This window comes from Crocodylus siamensis, chromosome 1, assembly GCF_052110815.1.
Source record: "Crocodylus siamensis isolate JL-2025a chromosome 1, ASM5211081v1, whole genome shotgun sequence".
In the NCBI taxonomy this organism is placed as follows: domain Eukaryota; kingdom Metazoa; phylum Chordata; order Crocodylia; family Crocodylidae; genus Crocodylus; species Crocodylus siamensis.
This window is the reverse complement of record NC_143395.1, coordinates 43,447,169-43,471,345: the sequence shown is the minus strand read 5'-3', so window position 1 is coordinate 43,471,345 and position 24,177 is coordinate 43,447,169. Positions and strand designations below refer to the sequence as shown.

Below are 24,177 nucleotides of genomic sequence, written 5' to 3'. Positions count from 1 at the left end.
CAGCAGCAATGGAAGAGTGACAAACATCCAAAGGGCAAAGCCTAAAATGACTAACAAGCTAAAGATCTCCCAAAAATACAACTGGGAAAACCCATCAGGATCAAAATATTTCTTCTGGGAAAATCAGGCATCTGTAAGCAAGAACAAACCACAGATATGAAGGATGGTGAAATATATACTCTCTTGAGATTTTATTAGCAGGACATGGAAGGAACACAAGCCCACTTAGCAACAAATCTTGGCACAGACTCTCAAAACACTACCCCAGCAGAAGAACAAGTGCAAGGCAATCTCCTGTCATCAGAAGAAACACTCGAACTTGCTTCAGTATCAAATCTTGTGCAAGGTATATACAAGACTTGTATGATACTAAGGCAGAAAAGAATAACTTCCCAAACCCCAATACTGAATGTTCTCCCATACCTCATGCCCCCAAGTAAGACAGGTTTATTGCTTTTGGAAGGCAGAATGCAGAAAAAGAGATTGTTCCACAGTTGTGGCCTAGAGCTGGCTTTTTCATGAGGGGCTATGTTGCAAAATGGCCACTAGCTTCTCTCTCAGCCAGAAAAATAATTTAAACTGGACTCCACCCCTCCTGCTTCGTGGCTAAGAGAGAAGCTTGCAGACATTTTGTAATACAGGGCATGTCTACACAAGGCACTGACTGTGCAGTAGCCAAAAAGTACTATGCAGCGCATCATAGAGCAGACAGAGCTAATATGCTACCGCGCAGTAACTCCAGTAATGACTGCACAGTAGCGTCTCGTGTAGATGCACCCACAGTGTCTTCATGTTTCAACCCCAGTGGGAAAAAAAATCTGTTTCCCCTTTTAAGTCATACACCCCAATTTTGGAGAGCTGATTTTTTGGGGGAAGAGTGTATGTGGTGTACAAGTAAATATGGTAACTTTATGACTTAAGAGTTGGTTAATTTTTAAAAAGAGGTCTGTTTTATAAACTTTAGGAGGGTATACAGAATGTTAAGTGTGTAAGCAAGAAGTTATGGTATTCCTGTTTAATTTTAATTGTGAAACTAAATGTATCAAAACATAGGAACTACTCTTGATCTGAGCCAGAGGCCAAGAAGCGATTATCACAAATAACCTTCCAATAGAGAACAGTATCATTTGACTATATGTAGAAATATGAAGAACTCAACTTTCAGGCAGTGCTTGATGAAGGAGGGCATTACACTTGGAGGAAGGAATGCAGTCTGAATGACATCATAGTTCTGTCTCTCTTGCTCATGCACAGAACAATGAGGTCCCCGAAAGAAGACACAGGAAGAGAGGACTTGGTTCAGTTTGACTCATGAGCCTTCCAAGGGAATTTTGTAGCATTCCTGAAATCATGCCACCAGTTTCCTCATATAGATACATAGGGTTCAATACCAAAATATATGCAAAGCAGCCAAGACACTAGCCATGTACTGAGGGTTCCCAGGGCCCAGACTGCCCAGGACCATGAAATTTCTGCTTTTGCTATGGGAGGACAGCACACCACATTCTGGGATTAATATATTTGTTGGGGTAAGGGACTTACCCATCCCCCATGAGCTGGACAATTTGAGAGAGACAGACTTGGAAGATGAGACTAAATGTGGTAGTGGCAAAAGGCAGGTGCTGTGTGAGCGCACTGGCCCCTGAAAACTAATGGGCTTTTTAGATGGCGTTGTCTGGCCTTCTTCCTTTGGCTACCTTTCATGTTATGCTATGTTGAGTAAAAATGACAGATCTGTATGCAGTGGAATGTATAAGTTAGAGAGAATAGTTGACCGTATGTATTGTGGTTTGTCTAAGTGAATGTTGTATCCATTTGGCACAAACACTGTGATGTGTAATTTAGCACCAGTCAGTGCCCACGTAAAGGGCCACTGACTGCACCTGAGAACAGGTAAAAGTTCTCATCAACTGCAAGATGACACCAAGGAGGGAATAAGGAAGACTGATGATAGTGCTGACATGAGTGTCTTCTTCACAGCACAGTAAAGCAATACAGGAAAAAGAGCATGATCTTATGAACATTCTCAGTAACATCTTACATCCATGCGTTCCTCTGGCCGGCTATTGTGTTTCATCACACTTTGGCACCTGAACAAAAAGTCCCAGTAGTCAAGCTCTATAAAAAGATACACTGATTTTCCAAAGCAGTGTTACATGGTATTCTCTGAAACATGATCCTCTTGTGAAAAGCATTCCAGGACTCCATATTTTTTTCAGCTGCTTTATGGCAGAAGTAATATTAAAGAAAAATACGTGAGATTTCTTATGGTTATGATTTTCAATAGGCTATGTCCAAATAGTGAAACTCAAATTGCATTGAATTAGCCAAGTACTTACAGTAAATACAGTAATTGCCTTTATATCAAATCTCAGCCAGCATTAGAAAGCTTCAAGAAAGCCCTTAATCCTTTGAAATTCAGAAATGATTTTCTACCCTGAAATATGAGCTTTAACACCATTTCAAATATTTATTAGAACCTCTTAAATGTTTTGCTGCTGACTATTATAATTCTAAATATGCTTGCCACAAAGCAAACCTTCAGAGAAAAAATAGTATGGTACCAAAAAAATAAAAAAAGAAGGGGGAGGGGAAGGAGGAGGGAAACTAGATTATTTGGACTATTACAGTTATCCGAAACATTATTATGCTGAACAATCACAACTTTGGGACTGTGAAGCCAGGCTGTTATCATTATGTTTGACAGAGAATTATTGACACGGGAGGATCTGACTTTACTATTTCCATGACTGGCTAAAGTATTTTTGGGTAGTGAGCATCCAGTGGGGAGGCACGATCATGGCAGACAAATAGAATATAGGCCAAAAGTGATGTTTCTGTATCCATGTTAAGTTTTATTCAGGGACTATCTGGATACAAAAGGCCAAATGCTATGAACTCCATTCCACCCACTTTGAATGCCAATTGGAGAGGGTCTGAACCCACATTGAACTAATCTAATATTTAACTAAATTGGCTTAGTCTATTGACACCCCTTCATCACACATAAAGTCAGCCTGTCAGAAAAAATTACAGAAATCTGGCATATTTTCTATGAGGTACAGTATGAGCTGGAAGTCCCATATCCCTTTCTTATAATGCTTCAAACTAGCCAATTTATAGGGTACCTTTCAAGTTTTCTTACATGTCCTTGGCTGTGAATAGCTAAGTTCTAATTGGATAGCAGCCAAAGCTCATTAGCATATGGTATCTTATCATGCGATAGGGTAGAGCTACCGAGACTTAGGAAGTGAGTGTAGCCTGAGAGCTCTGTCCTCAAAGAATTTCTGCGTTCAGATACACTACATCAGTTTCATCCACCTACCAAGTCAAAGAGGTAAGATATGTCATAGAAACACTAACTGTTAGTTAACGAAGAGGATTGCTAAAGAAAGGATACAAAATTATTTACCGTAAAGTTTGGATATCTTCAAACTAATGTACTTCACTAATAAAAAAATTAACAAATAGCAACTGAATTGTTTTAAAAGACAGAACATAATTTAATTATTGCTAGAAGTTTTGCAAGCATTCAATCCATACCAATCTGTAGCTGTGCAAATACGATTCACTGCAACTTTGTCGCAACTTTGTCTATTAGGTTGTGTTACTTAAAATCATTTTTCTTTCAATGAACTTTGAAGTAAGATTTAATTATATTTTACTCTTTGGCAAAGCAAGATAAAAGAGAAATACTCCACTGCAAATTGTTATAGTTTCTTTCGCTTTCCAAACCAGCTCATTTTAAAACAGTGGGACTACTGTCTGAATCATGTAACAAGTCATATAATATTCAAGGGAAAGGAATATTCAAGGATAGTTGGTTGGCAATTTCCTACTGTTACTGTCATTTTAGGGTGTCTCTCCTAATATTATTGTCCCCCTCTTCAGTGCTGAGTATATTAGCCCTTGGTGTAATAAGAATGTAATATGAGAATATACAAAGACCTGATGTTTTCTACAGCCTCTTGTAACTTCTCTGTAGAAAAGCTGTCTTTCCTTGCACAAGATCATTCTAGTAACACCATTTCTGAAGCAGTAATGACTTAGTTGCCTAGTAAAAATTAATTTGCCCATGCAAATCTGAAAGCAATTAATGTTAAATACCATTTGTCATTTTTAATGCACTTTAGAGTGAATGCCAGCACTTTTCAATATCTTACTGTTTTACCATTGATATAATCAGATTTACCTGTTGGGGTAGTAGCGCTTTGACTATAGTTTTCATAGCACCTTATAGCAAAGAATCTCAAGGTGCTTTGTGTCAGGTACCCAGGTTGTCAGGTATTTAGGTAACCAGAACTTTTACAATCTTTTCTTCTACCCCTGAAGAATGGTGCTTGTGCCTAAAGCTTGCAATTGAAGATTTTTTTTTGCCAACATCTAGTTGATCCAATAAAAGATATCACCTCTACCATGAGTTCTGATTCCAAAGTGCTTTGTGAGCATTCAGAAACTAACCCTCATGATACAGACCGATCAAAGATCTGATTGTTAAGGTGATCACCATTTTTAGATGGGTAAAGCAAGATGCACAGAAGCTAGAATTTTTTTTCCAGGATTGTATATTGACTCACTTGAGACACTTGAGCTCACAGAGCCAAGGCTAGCAATAAGAAAATGAGTCCCGATACCCTATTCTAACTACTAGGGAACATTGCCTAATATAAATTTAATATACTCATATATGAACTGCATGAAAGAGCAAAAAATCAAATAAACTTTGCTTCCTATCTCACTATACAACATGGGATCCTGACTTGGTGTAAACTGGTGTAACTCCATTAAAATCAATCAAGCTGTTTCAGTTTATGTCAATCAAGCTGAGGATCTGGCTGATCATTCTCAGATTTACTTCTCTCTCCAAAATAATGGTGTCTCCCAAGGAAAGGCATGTGTGTAGTTGCTGATGATGTAGTATTATACTTTGCTGGTACAGAAATGCTGCCTGAAAAGAAGTATATAAATACAGAATCCAGGAGAGATACATATTTTTGGTGAAAAGGCCCTTTTTATCCTGCAAGCTGAAATAGAAAAATGCATGAAGCCTATGTAGTTCTGCCCCTTTTTGTACTTTCCCCACCCCTTATATAATCAATAAGCTCTCAGAGCTGCAAGCTATTTTCAGAATGGCTGAGAATCATTTCAGTGTAAATGATACAGCAGTCACCTATTGCACCTTGCCTTTGTAATGTATAGTATGTGAAAAATCTAGTGCATAAGCAACAACAGAAAAGAGCCCTTAGAAAGTGCTGAGCTCTTCAGCTATATAACTGCTGGAAATATTGGGCTTGATTCTGAACTCATTTACAAAGAGTAGATCAGCTGAGTTACAGTAATATAAATCTGGTATCAGAGAAGAATGAGCAAAGCAAAACAGTTGATAAACTCCCAGCCTACTTTCTGTTAATGGTGCCACCATAAGATCACATTTTATCTCTAAGCTATATTTTCCATTGCTTTGTCTGCTTGCAAAACTTAAAATGGAACAAGTTTTTCTAGCATCAGAACACTGATTTTATCTTTAATAGGCAGTCTCTCTCTAATTTAGCTTCAGGAAACAGCTTCCTGGTTGTAAACTGCTTGAGAAGGTGACAGCTAGGCAACTTCAAAAGCAGCTACAATAGCTTTTCTTGTTAAGTTTCAGGGGGAATTCAGAAATGCTGAAAGCTCCAGATGACATTATCATGGAACAGGAGGACTCTGCTTCTCAAAATGGAGAAACAACAAGTTGGGATATCAATGACATCAAACTTCCCCAGGTACATGTGCATTTTAGAAAATCTTTTATTTACAAATTCATCCAGTTATGGTCTTTCTGAGATACCTTATAAATCATCCATATATCCTTTCTCTTCACTGCTTTTCTAGGAAGCACGTTCTAGAGCATTCCATCAAGGTGAGGCATACATGTAAAAAAGCTAGAAATATTTGCCAAAACTTTTATGCTCAGAGACATTTTCCCTTTGGAAGAGATAAATATTGTAAGGAAGAGTAAAAATGTAGATTTACTAGCTTCCTAGACCACTGAATGGGCTGAGTTACTATTTATTATTTTGTTTTATGCTAATTTTACATTATGAATCCCCATGCTTTGTGTACTTTGTATTATTCTAAATAGAGAAGTATTCATTTCATTGCAGGCTTAGGACCATAGTACCTAAGTGCTATCTAAACAAGGAATTTCTTTTTGTGGCACTCCTGTGAGATGAAGAGTCATTGTTATCCTCACTTTACAGTTGATAAACTGAGGCACAGAAAGATTCAGATCAAATGTGTCCAATAATTGTGGGTACCAAATTGAGATACCCCACATTTGATTTTTTTTGGAGTACTTAGCATATATAGCATGTTCTATATTCAAAGCAGAGCATTCCTTAACTTCAGCTGCATCTTCTGCAAGCAAAACCCATGGTGTCAAGTTGGGCACACAAATAACAAACAACACACAGCTAGTGGCTACCCATAAACAGTTTGGCTTACATGGCTGGGAACTCTGCTTCACAGATATTTGCTGAGAAATAATGACCTCTTCAGCTCTTATCCAGGTCCCAGTCCCCTGGCCAAGAAAATCACCTCTCCTGGTTCCCCAGTCTTCCCCAGCCTCAATTTCAGGTCCTAGGACCTTGCTTTCTGACCTACCTGCTAGGGTCCTTGTCCCATTCTTGACTCACCAACCTTGTCCTTCACCTCTCAGCTCCTGGCTGTTCATCTCAGTTTGCAACTCCCCAAAGTCCAGCTCTTATTTCCAGTCCACATCCTGTATCCAGACTTCTTGCCTAGAGAATCCTGGTTCTAGTTCCCCCCAAACCCTCCCCTTCAAGCTTAACGGTGGTTGCATCCGCTTTCAAATCAAAAGGCTTCCTTGTCCTTTCAACCTAGGCACCAGCCAGCAGAGCACTGAAAGAACAAAAGAAAAGTCCCTCTGCCCTCAGTTCTTGACTTCACTGCCACTGTAGCCTCAGGTAGTTTGGATCAGCAAGTCCTGCCCAGCCCTTCCCCATTGCCACCAGTTTTTTTCCCTCCACAAAGCAACAGAGGGTATGTTAGCTCTTTTTAGCCCACTGATATTTTCCTCTTGCACTGCCTGTAAGCCATGGGGTGATATCTAACAAATGACTTCTTGAAATGTCCTTCTTTTCATGTGGGTTTTTTTTCCTGTTCTTTACCAAATAGACTTTTGGCTCAGTCTGTAACATGAAGCCAGACCAAGATGCCCTATAGTTTTCATTTTAAAAAGACTTATGTTGGCATTACAAAGAGTAGCCTAAACAGAACACCGGAATCTGAAGCCCCACGAATGTTGGGGAAGTTTGGCTCTGTCAGTGCTTACCCTGCAGCTCATGAGGCTGAGCCAAACCGCATGCTTGGGTACAATTCCAAACTTTATAGACAGATCTTAAGAACAATGAATAAGGACCTCTGTCATGAATCCTAAGGAAATAAACCAGTTAAAAATTGCAAGATATGAGGACTTTATAAAGTAGATTCAAAGGGCTGATCCGTACTGGACTGTACATTGGAACCAGGCCAAAGGCCAATAGCATGTTCTAGCACTTGGAGGGGTCCACTGGAGCAATGAGAAACTACAGGCACCTCCCTTTCCCCAGTCATCCCCAAGCCTACACTGGCAACTCTTACCATAGCCCATTGACCTTTATGTAAGGCCTGCTTAGACCGCCACAGTGACAAACTTCAGCAGAGGGTCTTATGTTCTCCAACTGGGAAACGGTTTTATTTCCTAGCCTAAAATGTGGCATTCTTTGGGTTCTTAACAGGATGTGAAACAAACAGATTGGTTTCAAGAATGGCCAGATTCCTATGTAAAGCATATCTATAGCTTGGATGATAAAAATGCTCAGCGGCACCACAGTAGTTGGGCAATGAGAAACACCAACAATCACAACTCCCGTATCTTAAAAAAGTCCTGTCTCGGTGTGGTGGTTTGCAGCAATGAATGCTCAACTCCTGATGGGAGGAAGATCTATTTGAGACCGGCCATATGTGATAAAGCTAGGCAAAAACAGCAGAGTAAGTATGACACTGTGGAGATAGCAACACCTCTGTTATTAATATACTAGTTAACAAATTAATACAACACAATAGAAACCAGAGGAGAAAGAGACCTATTAGATCCTTTGACACCCCTTCTCAACCTCAACCTTATACTGTGTTATTAAATACAATTTCAATATTTTGAAAAATACTGTTTTTTGTTTTGTTTCCTTCTTGTTTCCTGCTGCAGTTTTCTTGACTGGTTGCCATGTACTTCCTACCATGTTCTAACTATGCCCTAATTTCCAGTCTGGTGCAACTGAGTACTTACGTTATTCATTTGCATAGGAATCCCACTTCCATGGGAAATGATTTTTTACTTAAAGGCCACCTCTAAAGGAAAAGAACTGGGCTTTTGACTCTTCTCCCTTCATTCTTGAAATTAGTGAAAAAGTAACATCACAACAACAAGAGATCAGAAGTTTAATAATTGATGAGGGAAATCATTTTTAGTTAAGATGATTTAACACTCTTTTTGATTGTTTGGCCTGTTAGCCACTTCAATGACTAATAAACATATTGGATAACAGAAGCTTGTGTTACAGCCTTCAGTGAAACTGTTGGATGTGATTTAATTTCTGATCTGATTCCAGCAAAACCAGGAAAGATGTACTATTCCTGATATGTCTTTCTTTAAAAAAAAAGGGACAAAATACCCTTAAAGATTAAAGCCTTTCTTTATACTTCAGTAAAAAACAAAAAGGATAAATATACAAGTCTTAGTAATGGTTTTTGCAGGTCACCTCTAACAGGAGAAAGATAAGAATTAGTCAGTGCTGATGTGTGAAGGTTTTCTGCATAGTTCTACAAACTAAGCTTCTGAGCCCCCAAGCACAAAAAAAAATAGCAATCCACCCCAGGGAGTTAATGTCACAGAAAACATTCCTCTGACTGCTGGATGAGAAAACGTTTCTCACTGCCCTTGTTCTAGGGAAATGCTGTCCAAACTGCAATGGGCCTTTGAAGCTTATTTCTTGTCGAGGCCATGGTGGTTATCCTGTCACTAACTTCTGGAGGCATGAAGGACCATTCATATTTTTTCAGGTTGGTAGAACACTCAGTTTTATCCAAGCTGAGTTCAAAAGATACTTTATCAGATCATCTAAAATCGTGCATTTGTTTCAGCTAACGACATTTTGCTACTATGTTCATTATACTTTTTGTATCGGGCCTGTTGCAAAGATCATCAAAAAGAATGGGTTTCTGTAAACTCCCATGGACTCTGAGGGTCTTTGGACAAGGCCCTAATAAGCTATAGAGCACAAGCCTGAACTTGAAAACCCTTGCAGGGTCAGAAATGGTTTGTTACTGTCACATCCTTCTCAGGAACACCGTCTAGGAAGGGGGATTGCTTAGAGCAGTAAGTGGTTGTATCTAAAAATCTATGATAGCTCACAATTCTAAGTTAAGCATTAATACACCTCAAACATTTAGTTCATGATCCAGATCCTTGTTGAGTCAAAGAGTTTGTTTTTAAAGCTTTGCTCTAACCATTTAGAAGATGTGCAGGATTTTCTTTTAAGTCCTTATGACAGCTGAGCATCCCACAATCTTTAAAGTACCAGCCCTTTGCTCCCTTGTGAGGGAACAAAGTATTATTAGCTTAGTTCCCCATCTGTAAACTGGGGATATCTCAAAGGTACTTATATACCTAAAAATCAAAGTGAAACAGCTACCCAAGCCAAGGCCTATCGGGATAGTATAATTAAGGTACGCAAGTTTCTGTAGCCAACAGCTCAAAAGGAGGGTAGAAGGAAATAAGGAATAATAATGTCATGATTGATCATACCATATATTTCTTGTTCTGAAAGCTAGGCAGGTCTTCACTACAGTAAAGAGCTAATAGAACCGGCGACTCTTGTGTAGTACAGACAAAGCCCACGCTTTGACTGTGACCAGCTACAATCTAGTCTGGTCTGCAAGCCTACTGTCTATTGAGGAAAGCCTGCTCTATATGTAAACACTGTGCAAAGATTTGGGGAATTCAGAAAACGTTTATCAGAAACAGATCACCCCACTCATTTATACCTGTGACTTAAGCTGAACATAAACACATTTCATGAGGTAAAATCCACTGGGTCACCCAACCCATGTCAGGATTTTATGCACATACCACGGACCCTATACACTACAGGTACTACTTAAGCTCTGTTTTTATCTTCATTTTTCATGTTCCTTGCTAAAGTCCAAAGGATCACACGATCATCCAAGACCAGAAACCAAGCTAGAAGCAGAAGCAAGAAGATCACTCCAAAAAGCACTTACCGTTGTTTCCCCCACTTCTCCAAGACTAAAAAAAACTCGGGAGGCTGAGGTAACCTTTACTATTGATACATGTAACATGCAGCACCTGCTCATCCCTTTCCTATGACCTGTTGCCTGGGCTTCCTGAACCTCAGTTCTGGGAGTAAGCAAGCTCCACCCCCCTATTTCTATCCTCCCAGGAGAAGACAAATGTAAACTGAGCAGAGCTTTGGATGCACTCCCTGGACTCTGATCAGCTTAACTGAGCAACGTGCAGTTTACCTCGGATACCCACCAACAGCAAATTCTACCATGGCGCAAGGGAGGGAATTGTGCCTCTGCCTCTCAAAAGCTGGTCCTTTCCTTGATTGCCCCCGGAGGCATGCAGTTATGGCATTGTACCACAACCATAATCCATAGCCTGTGGTATTTATTAATTATAAAGAATAATAGAAGGAGAATGACAGTAAAAGCTTGACTTTTGACAGTATAACCCAGCTAAGTTAATATTCTTGCCCGATTTTAAAGAGATCTTTAGAGGTTCATGAATGCACATACCACTTACGTTCCCTATTCCAGCAAGCACAAATTGTGTTGCAATTCTTATTGTAAAGCTCTATTTGTAAAGTTTATATCAAATATACAAAGACCTGATGTTTTTATGCAAAGTATGTCTCAGTTCAGAAGTCATCTCTCAAAAACATGCCTGTTGGTTCCTTATTGATGTTTGTTGAGATCTTAATCTGTTTACAATGAAACATGACAAGTGAGTGATCTTGCATCTGGTGTGATCGATGTTGATATTTTAAGATGGTATGCTTAATGGTGCTGCCCCTTTTGCTAGGCATTAATTATCAAGCATGGGTTGTTCTACTCATGCAAAAAAAAAAAAATGTCCAGAAATGAATGTTTGAAACTGGAAGCTATGTTCAAGCAGTAACTTAACTGAGCAAACCTTAGATAAGCACTAGTCTAAATACAGAAGACCTCAATCTTTTTCCCTAATTTTAAACACTGTATTTGAAGACCAAAATTATTCCCAGTAAAAAAGGAGAGAATACATAGTGCTATGGCAGCTAGCATCTGATGCAAGAACCAGGGGATACAAGCTTTTAAGAAATCAGTGGTATGTCTACACTGCAGTCACAGCAATGTAGAGTTGTCATACCTGTTCTAACTTTAAACGGGCTTTGGTATTCAGTAGCAGCTTAGCCATGGAGCTCAGTGAGTGCAGCAAAACCCACCCAAGAGGCAGGATAAATTGGCTTGCAATGCAAATATACCACCAATGAACCACTGTTTCAAAACATAGAGATCTATTTAGACTGGAAAGTCTCTGCTTGGTGATTTAATCCTATCCTAATTTATGCAGGTGCATTTTGCACACTTTGCTCCAAAGTAACCACATAGAAGTGGGTCCCATTTGCTGTATTTCCCATGTGCCTGAGCCTGCTAACTCAGGCCAAACTCCCTTTGTCCACTTCTTGAGTCTTATTAAAGTCCATGTCAGTTTTGATGTCAAGCTCAGTACAAGCTCTTCAGGCCAGTTCTTCACCTGGTTTAAATGGGTACAGCAGCTCCTTTGATTTGGAGTTGTACCAATTTACCTCAGCTAAGAATTTTGTCTTTATTTATCTGAAGCAAATATGCTTCTGCTGTCCTTTCCTCCTTTGATATAACACTCTGTCATACGATGATAATTCCTGTAATAACCACCTGTCACATCACAAACCAAGGATTTTGACTCAAGATGAGGAATCTGCTACTTAAACTGATAAAAACTTCTAAAAGTTTAAAGCTGTTATAATGTATAATGTACTATGAAGGAGAACTATAGAAAATATGTGATTGCTTGAAAGTGCTCTATATAGTGCTCTATTTATATATAAATGTTCAAAAGATATCAATTTACAAAATGTATATGTACACATGCATGCATTGATACATATGAGAGACAGAGCATGTTTTTAAAAATTGCCCATGTAATATCATCTATTCATCGACTAAGGAAGGACAGTGATCTAGTGACAATACAGGAGATTGATTTTTTTCAAAGAAAGTCTCCACAGATCTGAAGGCAAAAGGTGTGGCAGGCTGGCACCTCACCAACTTGCTAGTTTAAAGAGACATGCAGTTCTGCAGGCAACAGTCTAGTCCATCAGATGCTATGAAAGGACTTTTCAGAATATCTAAAATGTCTATTCTACTCCTGGATCCAGCAAGTCATAAAGTTGCTATAATTACAGGCATACAGCAGTAAAATGTGAAAGAAAAGCCTGTAAGGACAAATCACTAGTGTATATAAAGAGTAAATGTACCACAAGGAATTAAGCTTCATAAAATTATAATCCAATAATTAGAGTAGTTAAAGAGATTGCAAATTATGCCTAGCCAAGTAATTCCAGCACACGGCTCTGGAGCATCCTGAGCATACATGAAATGTGTATGTAATGCTCAGGATTTTACAGAGAGGAAAATAAGTCAGTTAAAAATAAGAAGACCGATTTTTATAAAAGTGTAAGGAATAGCCCTTTTATTAGGCTCAAAAGGTCCATTTAAAAGGTAACAACAATTTAATTAGAAAAACTTCCTATTCAGTTTTACCAAATTCTGTAGAAACAAGTTAATTAGACTACAATAAATTTATTAGAAAAGCAATTTTATTTGTAAGTATTGCTTCTCTATAAGATGATCCATAAATAAATATCCCCTTTCCTAGCCATGTCTCCTAACCACAGGGCTGTACACTTAATCATCTCTCTCCACTGTTTGGTAGAACAAATGTTAGTTCAAAGGAAAAGACAACAGATTTGGATGGGGATCTTGACTTTTCCAATTGAAGTTTTGTATTGTACTGTTGTACTAATGTTCTATTTTACCAATAAATAGTTACTTATATACAACTTCAGGAGGAGAGACCAATAAAGACTTTCCCCTGAATATCCTTATGGCTAGGACACTCTTCTGGAATGGGGGAGATCTAAGTTTAAGTCTATGCTTCAAATCAGCTTAAGCAGAAATTTACAAAATCTTCTCCCAGGTGATTTTCTAACCACTGGGATAGCAAGGGTAGGTTTTGTGTGAGAAAGGTATGACCTGGATTAGGGGCACAGCTCCAGGTGAAGTTTGTAGATGAGAATTTCAGGATGGGGAAGATGACTTCCTCTGGGCTGGATTTAGGAGCTGAATTATGTTTGAGTAGTGGTTCCTTTGAATTACCTTTGATCAGTCTCTTTGCCATTTACAGATTCACAGACGTTTAGGGCTGGAAGGGACCTCATGACATCATTGGGTCCAGCCCCCTGCTCTGGCCAGGAAAGACTGCTGGGGTCATATAACCCCAGCAAAGTGTGCATCAGGTCCCCTTTTGAAGATCTTTAGGGTAGGTGCCCGCACCATCCCCAAAGTTTGGTCATATGAACCATGAAGAAGTTTTTCCTTATATCCAGTCTGAAACCTTCTTCTAGGAATTTATGACCATTGCTTTTGGTTTTCCCCAGGGCACTTTGGTGAATTGTTGTTTGCCTAGCCCCTGATGCTCATCCCTGATATATTCATAAGCTGCCACCAAATCCCCCTGAAGTCTTCTCTTTCTAGACTGAACAGTCCCATATCTGTCAGCCTTTCCTCTAATCATATGAGTGGCTCTTCTCTGGACTCTCTCAAGCTTCTCCACATCCTTCTTGAAGTGTGGTGCCCAGAACTGGATGCAGTACTCTAGCTGCAACCTCACCAATGCTAAGTAGAGTGGGAGAATAATGTCCTTAGTATTGCTTGAGAAGCATCGGTTGATGCATGCCAGCATAATGTTTCCTCTGCTAACTGTAGCATTACACTGATGGCTCTCTTCATTTTATGGTCAATTATGATCCCCAGGTCCCTTTTGGATGTGGTGCTAGCTAGCATAGCACCACTGAACCTGTAAGTTTGTTGTAGAACTTTCCTCCCCAGATGAAGCACTTTACACTTCTCAGTGTTGAACAGTACCTGGTTCTGGTCCTCCCATCTTACTAATTTGTCTATGTCCACCTGGATCAACAGCCTACCCTGATGTATGGCCACACTTCCCTACAGCTTATTGTCATTAGTGAACTTTGCCAGTGTGCTTTTCACCCCTGCATCCAAATCATTGATGAACATATTGAAAAGCACTGGTCCAAGTACCGAACCCTGGGGGACCCCACTGGCTACCTTCCACCATGTTGACACAGATCTGTCTATTAGTAGTTTCTGAGTCTGACCTCACAGTCAGTTTTCCACACATCTGACCATTGAATTGCTGAGCCCATAGTCCCTTAGTTTTATCTTGAGAGCCTCATGAGACATCAAGTCAAAGGCCTTCCTAAAGTCCAAATAAATTATGTTGACCTCATCTCCCTTATCCAGGTGGTGAGTAACCTGGTCATAGAAAGAGATGAGGTTAGTCAGATATGACCTACGCATGACAAAGCCATTCTGGTTGTTGTTCAGAAGTTTGCCTTCTACTAGCTTATCACATATGGAATCCTTGAGAATTTTTGAGGATTTTTCTTGGGATTGAGGTCAGGCTAATCAGCCTGTAGTTCCCTGGGTCTTCTCTCCTCCCCTTCGTGAAGATAGGCACAACATTGGTCCTCTTCCAGTCTTCTGGGACCTCTCCTGAGCACCACAAATTCTCAAAGAGGTTTGCTAGTGGTCCTGTGATGACTTCAGCTAATTCTTTCAGCACTCTCAGATGGAGGTCAGGTGATCCTGCTGACTTATAGCTATCCAGCCTCTACAGCTGTTCTTTCACCAGGTCTCCACTGACTGTTGGTGGGTGATCATACCTACTGTGACTATTTTGCATCATATTTGCATTCAGCAGACTACCACTCTTAGATTGATGGAATACAGATGCAAAGTACTTGTTCAGGAGTTGTTTTCTCCTTGGTGTCAGTGATCAGATGTCCAGATGCATTAAGCAGCGGTCCCACGTTTCCACTGGTTTTCCTCCTGTTACGTATGTACAGAAGGACTTCTTATTGTCCTTGATTTCAGTTGCTAACATGAATTTGGGCACCACCTTTGCTTTTCTAATCTGCCTATTCCTAGCTTCCATCATTTGGAAGCCTCCCTTTTCTTTTTCAGAAGACCTGTGGCTTCCCTATTGAGCCAAGATGGCTTCCCAGCCTCTGTGCCACCTTTTTTGTGTACAGGTATGGACAACTTCTGTGCCCTGAGAATTGTGTCCTTCAGGAATGGTAACCCTTCATGTACACTCTTTCCCTCCAGTCCATGATCCTGTAGGGCATTACTCACTAAAGCCCTTAGCTTACTGAAGTCAGCTTTTTTAAAGTCAAGAAGGTAATGCTGGCTTGCATTCATAGATGCTTCTCAAGCAAATCCCGGGACATCATTCCCCCATTGTACTCTTGCTGGGATCCTATGATCCCTGCTGACTTCCTGCCCCTGGGGCAGGGGGCTGGACTCAATGACCCTTCAGTGTCCCTTCCAGCTCAAATGTCTATCTATGAAGAAATCTATGAAGAATTTGTACCTTACTGACAGATTTCCCAGCCCTACGATGGACAGTGAAAGTGATAGTGTCATGGTCACTGTCACCTAGGTTACCCTCTATCATCAGATCACTCACCAGGTCATCCCCCTTGGCAAAAACTAAATTTAGGAGCACATTTCCTCTGGTCAGCCTGAGTACCTCCTGAGACAGGTAGAGCTCATTGATACAAGTCAGGAATCTATGCAACCAGTCAGATCTGGCTGAGGGCTTTTCCCAGGAGATGTCTGGGTAGTTCAATATCACTCATGACAACCATATCTTGTGCTCTTGCAGCCTCTTCCAGTTCTCTGGAGAATTCCAGATCTAGCTCCTCATCTTGATTCAGAGGTCTGTAATATATTCCTACAGTTAGCTCCCTTTTGCTGCATCCTGCCCCCGATATCTCGACCCAGAGGGTCTCAAGTTGCCCTTCCTTAGTACCAATTTTGGCTTCCAAGGAGGTATACTGCCCCTTTACATATAGAGCTACACCTCCACCTTTTTTCCCTATGTGATCCCTCCTATGCAAGGTGTAGCCCTTTATAGCTATTGTCCAATTGTGGGTAGAGTCCCACCAGGTCTCTGTTATCCCTGTAACTGGCAAGGTTAGGCAGTTCATCCATTCAGCTGTTTGGTATTCCAAGTCCCATGAACAGGAAGCTAAGACAGAAGCTAAGTTCTTCCACTAAGCCAGTGATTCTCAACCTTGTTAGACTTAAACCCTCTTAGTTTTCACTTATTTCTTGATCACATAAAAATAAAAGAGCAATTCTTCTGCTGGAAATCATTCAGAAAGCTCACAACAGGTCAGAAAGTTTTTACATTATGGATTCATATTTGAAATCTTTTGAATTAATTTTATAAAGTTTCTGAAATCTCTGTGTTTATCTTGTTCAGGATTTGTTTATCTTGTGAATCATAGATAGGTGTTTGCCCATCTAACCATACTATTACACAGCACACTACAGCACCTTTAAGGGATCTCACAGAACCCCAAGGTGCGGTGACACCCCAGTTGAGGATCATTGCCCTAAGCAGCAGAGAACTAGAAGTTAGGGTATGCGGTGCCAAAGTCCCTTTGGACCTACCTCTAAGTAACTTGCCCAAGATCATGTAGGAAGACTGTGACAGAACAAAGAACTTGGGTATCACAGATCCAAGATTAATGCTCTGTTCACTAAACCATCCTTCCCTTTTCACTAAGGTCTAGGTTTCTTATACTGTGGATTATCATTTGGATACCTAATCCTGCTCCACTGTTCGAAAGGACAAATACTAGTTGTAAGGCAGACACACGACATTTGGATGGGTTTCTTGGCCTTTCCAATTAAAATTTTCTATATATGTACTATGAACTTATACTCAAAGCCCTTGGAAAATGCCAGTTCTTTTAGTTTCACTTCACTTGTCTTTTGACTACAGAAAAATAATACAGCAATTCTTGACTATTATGCATGATAAAGCAAATCAATAATATAACACAAGGAGGGAACAAGTACTGGCACTCTAACAGGGTCTGGTTGTTTGTAGTTACAGAATTTATCAGTCTGGATTAAGTGTAGATTTTTTTTTTGTTCATGTTATTAAACAGCATTTTTCTTTCTTAAGTCTTTGGCAGATGAGATTCAGAGTCAAGAAGCTCTGACTTTACATCTTTCCGGTCAGGAAGACTATATATCACCCAGTAATTTCAACAGACATTTACTAGACAACCCCGCACAACAGCACATGATAAGTACCAGTTTGTCTCTTGCAAAAAACTATGGCTTTGGAAGATCCCCATATCTTACCGAGCATGCTCAGGTTACAAGATCTAACACACTCTGTGACAAGTACAAAGATGTTGGCAGTAGAGGATGTGATATGGGAAGCCAATCTAAACCTTCTGTTTATAATACATATGTTGGCTATGAAGAGCCACAAAGTTGGAATAAAAATGGAGTTTTGGGAAGAAATCCATGCAATGAAAAATTCTGCAATGACTCTGCTTTTCCTTTGACTGATTTGCATCGTGAAATCCTTTCTTCGCAAAACTGTATTGAATCCACTCTACAGCATGTTCCTACTGTACCACATACAACAAAAGCTGGCTACTACCCCTTCAGGCCTAACATAGGCCTATATGGAGAGGATTTTTATGAAGGAAAATCACATATGAACTATAACAGCAGCTACATCCCTCCCTCCTTGTACCATCTCTCCCAAGAGGATCCTTACCTTGTTATGAACACTGTACATCAGCATTCACTCCCCATGAAAGGAACTGAATGGGACTCTGAAGAAGAGCGAAAGTACCCCAGTCTGGATTACTGCAACAATGAAATGTTTTTTAATCTCTGTCCTTTGAGATGATCATATTTGAGTTTCCTGCCTTCCCTCCTGGGCTGGATTCTGTACTCCCTGTTCTAGTTTGGATAGCATTTTACCTTCACTTTGTGCCCTCTCTGCATTGGTGTATTGCAGGAAGTGGGATGAAGCAGTACAGCTCCCCTGCACATCTTTGCACACCAGGGCAGGGGAACCAAAACAGTTCAGTTTATCCCCTACTCCACTGGGGGGCCAATCTCTTGGGCAGACATGCCACAAATTTGCCCCACATCTCTAAGTGCTGTTCCAATCCCCTTCCCCTGCCCAAGCAGCTTTCTGCCCCTGCCCTGTGCCACTCCAACCCCCTTCCCCTGCTTTCTGTCCCTGCCCTGTGATCCCTGCCTGATCTTTACTTTCCTCTTCCTGCCCACTCAACTGCCCTGTTTTCTGCTCCCTGTCCCCTCCCCAGTCTGCTGTGTGCCACACCGAAAGGCTGCCCAAGCCGTATGTGGCACACATGCCACAGGTTGGCCACCCCTGCCCTACTCCACCCCTGTGGGTATGTTACCTACCCAATTTATGGACATTTCCATGCAGCTTGCCCTGCTGATTCCTTTTAAGCTACTCTTTCTGTCATTTAAGGCTCTAGCAAGCCCTTCAGCACATCCTTCTCCTATTCCATCCCCTCCCCTGTTAAAACATCCCAGAACTTAGGGGTCTAAACACAGACTTCATCATTTCAACCCATCTCCCCTCCCTATTCTAAACAAGCAATTCCCCAAATGATATGTTGTAGTGTGACATGCAGTAAAGATTTTATTGGCATGAGTCAGAGAAGAGAGTATTACAAAACAAATAGTAATAAAAACTTAATAGTACCCCACTCCGTGACATATTTGGTGTCTGTCAAACAGGTTCAGTCTGATCATTTGTTTTTTATTTGCTTGACTTCATCTCTTTAGATTGCCTCTGCCTTTTCCACTTTTAAATACTTTAGTTGCTATGGAAACAATCCTGTCATAAGGGTGGAGTTTAGAGACATTTACAAGAGCAAGATAATATATACTTACAGAATGTTTCAAAATTTATGCTACAATTTGGAAACATAAGGTTTTTTATGACGCATATTTGGTATGCGCCTACATATACTTCATATTGTAGCAGTCACCTCTCTTGTTGTAGACTGACTCAGAAAGCTTCCCTCCAGTCCATAACAAATACTATCCTAATATATCAGTGTACTTTTTATTTTGATTTTTCATCAGGGCTAGAAATATGAATTTTCTAAGCTAAGTTTAATTAAAGATCGTGTCACACAGTCTGTGGATCTGCAGGCTTCTAGCATCAAGTAGGCCATTCAACAATTTCTGTACTAACTTCTCCTGTATTTAAACAGTATGATCAGCACATTGGAACAGGATGCAGCCAACCTCCTAGTGATCTGGTTCACTGTATAGCACACTGCATTGGGACTTTTGCAAAATTCCATTTATTAATGATATATTCTCTGAAAAAGTATATAGATATTGTTAAATTAGAATCATCATATTTACATTATGTCATCTAATTCTAAATTCTTGGCAATGAACTCTGAGGTAGTTCAGTTAAATTTAAAATTGTCCACATGGCTGAGGATCCAAGGTCAAAAAGTATGCACAGTTGAGGGGCAGAGGGGTTATCCTTTAACTGGAACACAACAGACTACATCAGACAGGCAGGCAGACAGGACAATGCTTACGTTTTTCTGAAGATAATCTATAGTCAGAGAAGCATCATGAAGATACTTTTTGGGGTTACATTCACCTGAGAAGGTCATGGCATAAATTCTTTATAACCTTACTGAAGGTGGCAGAAAATTATTTTAAGATTCATAGTAGAGCTAGAAGGCTGTTGTTAGTAAATGAAAGAAGCAGAGATACAGTGCAGTTAGAGATAGAGATATTTCTCATGGACTAAATGCTCCATGGATCAAAATACTGAGGCATTGGACTGCTTTCTAAGCTTTATTGAACATGCCTACACTGCACAGTTTCTTCTCTACATGCTCTATGCCTTTTCCTCTCATGCATAAGTCTCTCTGTTGCCATAGCAAATTGTCTTGTGTGTAATTAAACTGTCTTACAGCTGCATAAATGTTTCACAACTTTTCATTTATACAGCATTTAAAGGGGAGACTCTCACAACCTAGTTCTCTACCTATTTTAGGTATAACAGGGCACTCCTACACATGCACTTTACTGCACAATAGACACTTGCTGCACATGCACAGCATGCATCTATACATGCACAGCAATTAGGCTGATGTAGACCAATTTACTGCACTGTCTGATAGTCCCATCAGACACAAGTACTAAACTGTGGAGTAAATTATTGCATTTAAGTGCATGTGTGGACAGTGATGTCCAGATTAGTTCACTCTGACTCAAATTGCACCAGAATTTATTCGGTCACATTAATTGCATGTGTAGATGTACCCACAGCATCACCATTAACATAGTAACTGAGGACCTCACAGTTTTAATATGTATGCTCATGCTGGGTAGGAGAGTGCTTTTACCCCCATTTTACAAATTAGGAATTGCAAGACCACAAAATGGTTTGCTAAAGGTCTTCCAGAACTCCTGTGGCCGAACAAGGACATGACACCAAGCCTTCAGCATTCTCCAACAAAGCAATACTCCAACCACTTTCCTTCTTCCTTCCATCCTTCCTTTCAACCTAGACCCTACGCTTGCACCTAAGAATGATTTGGTTTAATCTAGTATTCCAATTTCTAAATATTATTTTGTACTTTTGCAAAGTAGAACTGAACTTTAATCTGAATACAGAATTATAAGATGACTTTGAAATGGTGTTCTTAATTCTTAAAAAAAATAGTTTGTGAAAAAAGTCCAACAACTGCAGGACATGACTCCAAATAGCTCTATCAGAGTAACTTACACATCACAAGGTTTGAATACCTTGCTATTTCTACTCATCCTAGACCTCTCTGGAAATTGTGCTCTGCTGCTAGTTTAAGTGATGGTTTGGCTTTAAGGGAATTGCACATAGTGGGTTAAGGTGGGACTATTTAATGCATTGCCCTTGTGACTGCAAGCAAACTCTAAAAAGTCCTCCTCCCTTTCCTCCTTCCCCACTCCCCATTCCATCCTTCTCTCCATTGGACTTGATAATGACTGGCTGAGAAAGGAATGAGAGGCAAGGGGGGTTTCTTTATGGTATGTTTAATTGAACAAACTGTATGGTTGGTAAAGATGTTGGACAAGCTCTGAGGCACATCTGATGGACTTACTCAGGTCCATCTTCCCCTGGGTGGGAGGCATGGATGGAACTAGGATTTTGAAAAGTGGGATGCAGATGGTGTGGCACATCATCACATATAACACAAATCCTATTTTTCTACAGGTAAAAAGAAACTAGAAGCTTTTTTAATATGCCAGGGGGTTAGGGCTATATTATTCGTCTTAAGATCAAAGCAAAAACAAATACAATTTTATAGAATGCATTTAAAAAACAGTCTGCAGGGATGTGAAACAGGAGCTACATTGCTAGGAGCAGCTAACAGATAGCTAAACTGTTTAGTGGAACATCAGGACCATTGAAAGGAGAAAGGGGCACTAACACTTGTGGAATGAAGGAATCAGGTAGATTGTAATGAGCCGTGAACTCAGCTTACAGCTTCCTGAACAGAAATGCTGCTGCCACTTCCAGGCAGTTGGTTTTAACACTGGGTGGAGCAGGAATCAAACTGGGGTGCAACTGCACCAGTGCACCCTCTCCACCCCCAGATCTGCCCCTGATGGGAGTGTAGTGATTGCAATGTGAGATTTTGAGTGAGGTGAGAAAAAATCGGGGTGGAAGGTGGCAGAGTGTTTTAAAGCATAAGGGGCTGGAAAGTCTGACAAACTTCTCTGATGGAACTAGGTGTGCTAATTATTTGATACAAAGCAGAATAGGGGTAAGTTTTAAGAGCACTATAAATGGTTAGGAATTACCATAAGAGGTACTCAGCCCTCTGGCCTAACACCTATCTCAGGATTCCTAGAACTGGTGTCGTTTCCAATTATAATGGGTTTTTTCCTTTTTTTAGGAAAACACAGTGCACCAAGGCAATCAGGTGAGATTCAACATTAAATGCCTTCATTCTAGTTGGTTAAGAAGCCAATAGCAGACTACTTGGTATCTTTGTGCAACTGTGCGTCACATTCATGTTGACAAATCTTTCAAAGATATTACTTAACACAAATGCCTATCATTTACTTTAAACACAGGCCAAGCCAAAAAATGTCCTAAAGCTACATTGAATTTTAGTGCATGAGGGCTTTCATTCTTCCTTCATTGTTATTAGTAAGGGGAGGGAAATAAGGTCTGTATGCAAAAGGGTTTGTTTCAGTGGAATCTGTTTTTCATTTCTCAAAACCAGTTACACCAAGATCTGAGTTTGCAGTTATTTACATTACTTGATAATTGTATCAAAAGAGACACATTTCTAAATCTGCTGTGACTGATATTCACCCAATGTATTTGTGTCTCTGGAGACAACTGGTCATAAATAAAATGAACATTGACACAAGAACTTTCCATTCACTGTTCCTAACTTTTTTTTGTTTCATGGGAACTGTTAGGTAAGGGTCTGATCTACAAGGCACTAAACAACTCTCTATACACTTGGAAGGAAACTTTGTGCTGCTTCTTTTGAGAAAAGTATGTCAAATCCCCCCAAAATAGATTGTGCCTGAAAGTTGTGCAGTCAACTATCAATCTTGTATTATTCTACCAGGAAAAAAAGGAAAGTTCTATGAATAGCATTAAGAAAAGATCAAATATTTCTCTCATCAATATTACAAATTGTTGATTAGATGGATCACTTGTTTATATACTATTGGGGTAGTCCACACAGGCCCATTTACTAATGAGAAACTACTGCTTTGCATGAACAAATGTGTCATAATAAATGTCTGTGATCAAGGTACAGCACAGTCAGAAGCATAACTGTGAAGGACGGTGAAGCTGGAGTACTAGTAATCATCACCTATGGGTCTGTGGTTTCTTGAGAGACTGCTGAGAGCAACAAAATAAGCATCAAGTGCTGGGGGAGATTACCTGTTCAGTCCTCAGAACCTTTTTGACTGCAGCAGCAGCTGAGTGCTGGTACAGAGGGAGGGGACTTGCCTGTTGGGAAAGAATTGGAATCTAAGAAAACAATCCGACTGTTGGGATGGGCTGGAGGTAAATTGCTTGGTTTGGAGCTTACATGGAGCAAGATAGGGATGTGTCTTCAGTGGCAGGTATACGCAAAGTTTGGATAATCCCTGTGTATGGATAAATAGTGGACAAAGCATAGGCAGAATAAATGGGGTTTGATTTAAGTGAGTGATGAAAGCTAAGGTGTGGAGTTGGCCTATTTATAGCTTGATAGTTCTACATATTCCCAACAGCAAAAACTTCACAAAGTCTCCAACCTCACCGTGACTTCACCTCATTTCCCTTCCCTTGCAAATTCTCCAGTCTGAAATAATACCCCAGGGCTCCATCCTATGCACACCTAAGCTCTTCCCCAGTATCAGCAAGAAGGCAGGAGAAGAGCAGCGGCGCTCAATATGTTGTGAGTCCAGTGATAATTCTTTTTCTCCTTCTACAGAGCCCATTAGTATGGCCAGGCATCCTTTGAGGTGTTTGAATACCAAATCAAGAGCCAGGTCACGGTGGTCTGCAGGAAAGTGTGGTCCATGAGTGGCATAGACAATAACTTTGAATTAGTGGGGCTAACGGAAACCTGGTGGGACCCTACCCATGACTGGGCGGTACACATTGCGGGCTACAGGTTGTACAGAAGGGACAGAGTAGGGAGGAAAGGGGGTGGGGTTGCTCTCTATGAAAAGGAGTATTATACATCTACCCAAATCAAAATAGGATCAGAGGAGGATAAAGTTGAGACATTGTGGGTTAGGATACATGGAGGACAAGGGAAAAGGGACTTGGTGGTGGGGGTCTGCTACAGACCACCACAACAAAAGGAAAAGCTAGACTTGGGATTCTTGAGGCAGCTCTCA

At 40.3% G+C, this 24,177-nt stretch overlaps 1 protein-coding gene across 2 annotated transcripts; it reads left to right on the top strand.

Moving 5' to 3' along the window:
• Positions 1–3,268: 3,268 nt before the first annotated feature.
• On the top strand, positions 3,269–22,660 carry GCM1 (GCM transcription factor 1). Of its 2 annotated transcripts, none has more exons than XM_090031387.1 (6): positions 3,269–3,337; positions 5,648–5,762; positions 7,779–8,031; positions 8,987–9,099; positions 10,241–10,369; positions 17,426–22,660. In XM_090031387.1, exons 2-6 carry the CDS (start codon positions 5,661–5,663, stop codon positions 18,167–18,169), a joined length of 1,341 nt encoding a protein of 446 aa, XP_089887513.1. In that variant the 5' UTR covers positions 3,269–3,337; positions 5,648–5,660; the 3' UTR covers positions 18,170–22,660. The 2 variants fall into 2 exon arrangements, with proteins under 2 accessions (XP_089887513.1, XP_089887512.1); XM_090031386.1 differs by having other exon boundaries at positions 3,321–3,337; positions 5,642–5,762.
• Positions 22,661–24,177: the final 1,517 nt, after the last annotated feature.